This window comes from Nanorana parkeri, unplaced genomic scaffold (assembly GCF_000935625.1).
Source record: "Nanorana parkeri isolate BGI_ZX_2015 unplaced genomic scaffold, ASM93562v1 scaffold81, whole genome shotgun sequence".
Classification (NCBI taxonomy): Eukaryota; Metazoa; Chordata; class Amphibia; order Anura; family Dicroglossidae; genus Nanorana; species Nanorana parkeri.
This window is the reverse complement of record NW_017306349.1, coordinates 2517621-2525457: the sequence shown is the minus strand read 5'-3', so window position 1 is coordinate 2525457 and position 7837 is coordinate 2517621. Positions and strand designations below refer to the sequence as shown.

The window sequence follows — 7837 nt, the reverse complement described above, 5'->3', positions numbered from 1 at the left end:
GGGGGGGGGAGCGCAGATGGAACATGGTCTGCCCGTTCTGCTAGGGTCTTGTTTGAAGAAAGATGGCAACCTTAGCCCTGACCGGGATTCGAACCGGGGACCCCCATCCCTGCCAGAAGTCCTCACCACTATGCCACTGTGCTGTACACGGCCCTTGTTAGCATATTGTAAATATCTAATAAAGATATAAACCTCGCAGACAGAAATCTCGTTATATTCAGCGGCGCGGCGACTCGCTGAGGTTCTGTTGAAGGGAAATGCTCAGCGATACAACAATAGAAGGATAACTACGCGTTCCTGGAGGTATTTACCCGGAAATAAAACCGGAATGCTGCAGGTACACATAAAAGCCGTTGTTTGAGGCTAGGTGCGGCGAAAACGCGGCTGGCGATGGAGGTAATCAGCCTCTCCTGTCTTAAGCATTTTCTATGCAATTATTTTTAACGATTGCCCATTATTCCTCCACGCGCCGGACTGTCATGTTATATGAGTCCATAAAGCATTCCTTCTCCGGGGTGGTTGTAATGCGGAATATATTTCACAGGTTTATCCTTTTTGGTTACGGAAAGCTCAATTAAAAAATACTCTTTGGCTAGGGGGGGGGTTCCCCCCTTTTGTGATAGCAATTAAAGTAAAAAAAAAATTAAAAATAACAATTTTTTAGAATACAATTAAATAAAATAAATGTAAAAATTATTTTTTTAAAATTTTTAAATTCCCCCTTCCCTGAGAGCGCGCACATCTTTATGTAAACACACGTCGGGTGCGCCTACGTAAGAAAACAACGCCGCGCACGCCGGAGCAAGAGCAATAATTCCAGGGCCAATAATTACACATATCTCTAAACTGATGACCTGTGGGGGGCTTTTAAAGTGCCGCCTATGGACTTTTTGGGGTACTGAATTCTGTCGCCGTTTCACGGACGCACAGAGTTTTTAACCCGGGCACGTTGGGAATCTATGTACTCGTTGTAACCTTGTCTTTTATATTTTATTTTAAAAAATTGGTATTGTATTGTTTTTTGGGGCACAATATGAAACCGTTTTGTGTTTACATTTTAAATTTCAGAATGTCACTTTACTTTTCACAAAAATTTTGGGGTTTGATAAGGAGTTGCGCTAATATCGTGCAACATAAAAATTTGCAACTGCCGCCATTTTATTCTACAGGGTCTCGGCTTTTAGAAAATATATAATATTTGGGGGGTTTTAAGTAATTTTCAGGCCTAAAATGTGGATTATAACATGGGTGCAAAAAAACGACAAAAAAGGGCCTCGGTCTCTAAGGGATTAAAGGAGAAGTATGAGGTGCGTGCTTTTCACTCACCTCATAGTTCTAGCCGACCTGTGACAAGGAGACTGTCACAGATCGGCTCAGTAGATCGGGAGGTAAGCGAACATATACCGGCGTTCACTCACCTCTCGATCCTGTCATGGCTCTCTGCCGTGACAGGGGAGGGGCTGGATTCCCCCGTCCCCGCTCCGATCTGCCAGCGCTGACTGGCGGAACAGACGGGGGAGGCGGCGGGTACAGCTGGCTCTGCCGCTAGATAGGCAGAGCCAGCTGTCACTCACGCAGCTGGGCGAATCTCGACATCGATGTCGGGATCCGCTCCGGCTGCGGCGTCTCAGTATACCGCGAACTGTAGCTCGCAGTATACTGAGTTTAGGGTGACGGGAGGACGCTAGTTTGTGTCTTCCCGTTACCCTAAGGAGAACTATGGGGAAAAGCCCTGACCCCATAGTTCTCCTTTAAAGGAGTTCTTCTTTAATGACCTTGTCTCCATTCATAACATAAAGTTTCTTTATTTACCATACAGGCCATTTATAAAAGGAAAATTAATAAAGGGCTTGTATATCATTCATCAGAATTTTTTTTTTTAGCCTAGATTTACAAATGTCACGCGGAGCTTTTTAAAATGCTAATAACTTCATAATTATTCTGCCCGCGGTTTCCACGTGTAATTGCAGAAAAAAATACGCCGTTAGTAGTCCCCGGGGATCCGGAATATTGATCCCTTTCATAAATTTGATGTTGCGTACGGTCGACCAGAATAAGACATCTCACTCGTTATAATGTCAATATGATAATGTTTATATCTGTACAGTTTTTATCTCTTTGATTTGTAGGCAGCAGCTTCGTGATCACAGAGGGCAGCTATCTTGATATATCGAACTGGGTCAACCCGGCCCAGCTGTTTCTCTACTATCAAGTGAACGCCACCTCGCCGTGGGTGCGGGATCTCTGCGGCCAAAGGACTATAGACACCTGTGAGCAGATGTGTGACCCAGAGACAGGTGAGTCCCAAAAAGAGACGGAAGGCTTAGGCACTTTGTTTCGGATGGATGACAACAAATGTTACTATGTATAGGTATTAAAAATTATAGCCCTCGTTTTCGAAGGACTGTCTTGCTTATGGAACCAGATCCCTATGTTATTATTATACAGGATTTATATAGCGCCAACAGTGTGAGCAGCGCTTTACAATATAGGGAAGACATCACAATACATAGTTACATAGTTACATAGTATTTGAGGTTGAATAAAGACGTAAGTCCATCAAGTCCAACCTATTGCGTGTATGCATTTATGTTTGAGCTGGTGTGTGCATGATTCCATGTGTGATCTTGTTCTTAGGCGTACCTGTACCCCTGTGTGTTATGCTCTCCGAGGAACTCGTCCAAGAGTTTCTTGAATGCTTCCACACTCTTAGCTGAAATCATTTCAATACAGGATGGTAAGGATGGCCCTGCCCCTGAGGGCTTACAATCTAAAAGGGAGGGGGAAGTGATACATGAGGAGGGGGCTGTGTGGGGTGAGCGGTTAGGTTGAGGTGGGATAGTCTTCCCCGAACAGATGAGTCTTAAGGGATCACCTAAAGGCAGACAGAGTGGGAGACAGACGGACAGGTTGGGGTAAAGAGTTCCAGAGGATGGAAGAGACGCTAGTGAAGTCCTGGAGGCGAGCATGGGAGGAGTTGACGAGGGAGCTGGAAAGCAGAAGGTCATTTGAGGAGCGGACGGTTTGGGTGATAATTTGAGACAAGGTTGGAGATATAGACGGGGGCGGAGTTGTGGATGGCTTTGTAAGTCATTGTTAATATTTTGAATTTTATCCTTTGGGCTATTGGAAGCCAGTGGAGGGATTGGCAGAGGGGGGTTGCAGATACTGAGCGGTTGGTTAGGTTGATGAGTCTATCAGCTGCATTCATGATAGACTGAAGGAGGGAGGAGCCTGTGAAGAGGTCGGCCAATGAGGAGGGAGTTGCAATAGTCAAGAAGAGAGATAACATGTTCTTCTTTCCTCCTCAGTTGTCCCTGTTTTTGGCTTGATGTGTACAGTAGAACATCATCCAACCTCTGAATTTGTTAGCTGGTATACAGAACTTGTGGTAAAAAAAGCAAATATCAAGTTTTTGCATTTTAATTCTTCATGGCCTGTGGAACTTGGTTGGTGGCACCTTTGCCTACATACATTGAGGGCGATTCATCAAAACTGGAGAAGACAAAAAATGTGGAGCAGTTGTCCATGGCAACCAATCAGCTTCTATCTTCAGTTTGTTCAGTTAAGATTTGAAAATTAAAGAGAGATGCTAATTGGTTCCCGTGCTCGGCTGCTCCAGTTTTTGTCTGCTCCAGTTTTGATAAATCCCCCTCAATGTATGTAGGCAAAGATGTCACCAACCAAGTTCCACAGGGAGTTTGCTAGTGATGCACTTTATGGGGGAGTGGGCTGGTGGAGCATGATACCTCCATCCGGTGTCCCGCCTAGCCTATTGACATCACTGGTTGCCAGGAGCGGGGCGGCACACCAGCCATGGGGTTGTGGTTGGGTGTTTGCTGGTGGTGCAAGTTACTGGGCTAGTGATGCATTTTATGGGAGGTGGGCTGGTGGAGCATGATACCTCCATCTGGTATCCCTCCCAGCTCTCTGAGGTCACTGGTGGACTGGTGGAGCATGATACCTCCATCCGGTGTCCTGCCCAGCTCTCTGAGGTCACTGGTTGCCAGGAGCTGGGTGGGACGCTGGCCAGAGCGTCATAGATTCCTAAGAGCTCTAAGCAAACTGGGACTCTTTGCACACCGCCCCCCCCACCACCACCTCCGCATGTGACCCTAAGAGATGCCACCTAAGCCAACTGTCTCAGGCTGCCAGGAACAGCCAGTATGGGGTTTACTACTTTAATTAAACTTAAGTATACTTTGTCATATGGTATATCAATAGTAATGAATAAATACTAAATATGGGCACCATCTGTACTCTATGTATAGTAACTTCTTTAAAAGATGAGCAGAGCCCTCTTTTGTTATTGTACTCCATTTACCTGTCCCATGCAGAGAAGCAGCGTGTCTCAAGGGAGTAAATCCCCATTCACCCCTAGGCATGTTGTCGCTGAAAGGGCTGAGCACTACAACGCTAAGAGGTTTTACATTGTTTTCAATGGCACCTGTTCACATCTGAGAGTCCCGTCGCTTTTAGCAAAACGCCGGTTGTTGGAAAAAGTACACAGGCTACTTATCTGCTGTTTTGGCCCCATAGGTTTCATAAAGGTTTCATAAACCCGCAACATGGGCATTGCCTAATGTTTTTGAAGGCTCTCCTCCTTGCGAAAAATACCGAGGATCAAAATGGAGGCTGAAACACAAAAAATGCTTTGAAAATCACTTAAAAAAGCTTGACCAACATGCTCAAAACACTTTATAAAAGCCTTCGAAACATTGATGCTTGGGCATGAACAGAGCCTAAGAGAGTGAGCGGCACGGTAGACTAATTTGCTTGCAGCACTTGAGATTAGGCTTTCTGCAGGATCTGGCTTGCGCAGGTGAAGTAATATCTGGGCATGGGCGAGTCAATGTGAGAATGCACGGGCAAGGCCTTGGTAAGGGCACATGCGTAGACATGGTTGGTTTCCCAAGTGAACCAAACGCTGTCCTTAACTTCAGACTCCAAAGGCGATGCCGAGATCCACTTCTGCCTACGTGGCTCAGCGGTTCAATACTGGCCACTTATCTTTGGGTAACTTGTAACAAAAGACATCATATTTATGTCAAGAATAAATAAAGAGCAAAAAATGTCCGGAATGGTATGATTACCACAGTGGATGCCATTAGTAGCAGCAAATGATCTGAAGACACCACTGCCAGGGAAGAACCTCAGATATATAAAGGTAATTAGAATTCCATTATTTACATATTTCTCTATACAACAGATACAAAAATATTCTACATGTTAGAAATATTCTCTTTGCTGTTTTCACAGATATCTACGTAGAAAAAAGGCAGCCGGTGCAATCATGCAATGAGTACAGATGGTGGGCCATCCCAGTCATCCAAGCTTACCACTTATGAGGAGAAGTTAATGCAAGTAGTTGAGTTTATGTCTGACCATCGATGGTGAGTAATTGGACACTCATTTCATAGTGTCTTTTTCTATAATGGTAGAGCCGGGGTTTTAACCCTTCCCTAATCCATCCAAAATGAAAAAATACTGTATTTGAATCTGACCCCATAGTTCTCCTTTAAAAACATCCCCCGAAAATCGGGGGTCGTCTTATACGCAGGGTATACAATGTATACCTTAAGTTCATTTGGGCCAAGCTGGCCCAAAACGAACATCCCTAATCTGTCAGCCCGCTGGATGTTCGGTAATAATGTATGTACGGTTGCTTCGGCTACATACAGTATACCGTGCTGAGCCAATCACGGCGAGCGATGTACACAACCTCTGCCAATCCAAGCAAGCTTTGTATTCATTAATAGAATACATTGCTCGCCGTGATCGGCTCAGCGCAGTAAATTGTATGTAGCTGAAGATACCGTACATACAGTATTACTGCACATCCATCCATGATGTTTTTAAAGGGTGTTGCCTCGGAAGTGGGGTAGTCTTATATGACGAGTTTTGCCCAAAACCTATGTTTTAAGTGGAAAATTAGGGGGTCGTCTTATACACCCAGTCGCCTTATACGCCGGCAAATACGGTATGTTGTTGGGTAACGTTCTTTAGTTATTTGTAATTGATTCCTCCCATCTTCTTTTTTCAGAATTGTTATCTAAAAATGCTACTGAGAAGCACGTTTGAGACCTAACCTCCAGTTACCGGCCATCCAGTCTGTAAAGAAAATCATTCACGCTGACTACGTACACCAAGGTAACCTTAGCTTTGTTGTTGCACAGTCCTGCTGCTTCCACTGACTGCAAATGGATCAAATCAATAGCTTTGTGCAACAGCAGTGCATATCTAAACTCAAGAACACAAAAATGTAATATTGCAGCTTACCAGCTCTTAGATGTGGTGGCTGCATTAGTTTGTTCTTTTCAGGCCACACACATTTTCTGTAAGTACAGATAATACAAACAACTGCAGAACACCTTCCCCATATGTAAAGGAGAAACGAGGTGTTTATAGTGTAAATCAGGAGAGCAGCCCAGGGTGACAATACTGCTCCTCCACAGACCTAGTGCAGCGAATAAATGTTGTCAACTAGGACATTAAGTGAGTTACTTGCAAGATCACCAGGTGAATAAAAAAACATAGTGATATTAAAGTCAAATGTTTTTTTTAAGCTTTTTCAAATTCTGATAAAATCGCTTACAATGGGTGTTGCTTCTTGATGTTTTAAAAGTTTTAGTTTCCTGCAGAATCAGCGGGTCTCCTGAGCACTGGCCTCTGTATCCTGTTTTAGGGTGGCTCCTTTCCCTTGCAGGGTCTTATAGAGCCACCCTTGTGAGCGCTAGTAAGCTGTGTGTCTCAAGTTTACAAGTGATATGTGTCAATAAAAACAGACATTTCTTTGCACACTTTACTATGGTGTGCTGGTGACATTATGGCCATGTTCTTTTCCAATCGGCGCCATCTGCTGTCATTCCGGCACCCATCTTTCATTGGGATATCCGGTAAGGAGTGCAGCAGGGCATCCGTATATGTTCCACAAACATACAGACACAGCAAGGCAAGGCACTCCCTGATCTTCCTTCCTCACATCTCCCCTCTCTGATTATGTAGATTGTCCACTGCTGGAGACTGTTCTGTAACGTGATCATGTACTGGACAGGAAGTTCAGGGAAGCTGAGCTGAGGGAGTTGGAGTCAGCTGTTTGGAAACATGATGATTTAAAGGTCCTTGGGCAATATTTAAAAAAAGTTGAAAGTTTAATACCACTTCAAATAATGAAAGAGGTAAGCTGCAACATACAAAGTTTTGATTAGGGGGTTCAGATACACTTTAATGAGGGATGACCTTGTAGTTTATAATGAGTGACATGGTGATCTTGAACTGCTTGCGTGCCTACTAGGCTGTCAATGTTTGGACAATCCCATGTTATTGCTCCCCTGAGGTTCCCCTATAGAATGGCAATTGTGAGAAATAAGGTCTACTGATATTCATATACAGAAGTCTGGTGTAATGAAGTGTACAGCGCTAAATGCCCTTCAGGAAATTAGATAACGGTAGGGATCATATGGTGTCACCTAAGTGTCAAGCAATCGTGAAACAGTGTATATATAATAAATATTTGTGTAAAAACTTATAGTACGTTATAAAATGTGTCAGCAGGTGTCATAAAAGGCGTGTCATACATGAACCTTATTAAATAAATAAACAAAAATCTTCAAAGAACATGTGTCATATATGTGAAAAAAATATTATTGTGAAAACAATATTAAATAAATAAACATGTGTCATATATGTGAAAAATAAATATATCACAATATAAAACAGTCTGTGTTGTTTTCTTTTGAAAATAAGTAGAAGTATGCACTTATAATATAAAAAATGCACCCAAAGTTCTTAAAGCTCTCCGATCTTCAAAACAAAAAAAGCCCAGAAGAATGAGAAT

The 7837-nt window shown here is 43.4% G+C and overlaps 1 protein-coding gene across 1 annotated transcript in view; it reads left to right on the top strand.

Annotated features, from left to right (window-relative positions):
• The window catches only part of ASTN2 (astrotactin 2), a 153019-nt gene that overhangs the window by 28485 nt on the left and 116697 nt on the right, over positions 1–7837 (top strand). The window contains exon 3 of the mRNA XM_018577002.1: positions 2130–2297. Within this exon, the coding sequence (XP_018432504.1) occupies positions 2130–2297 (168 nt within the window). The remainder of the gene's footprint in view (positions 1–2129; positions 2298–7837) is intronic.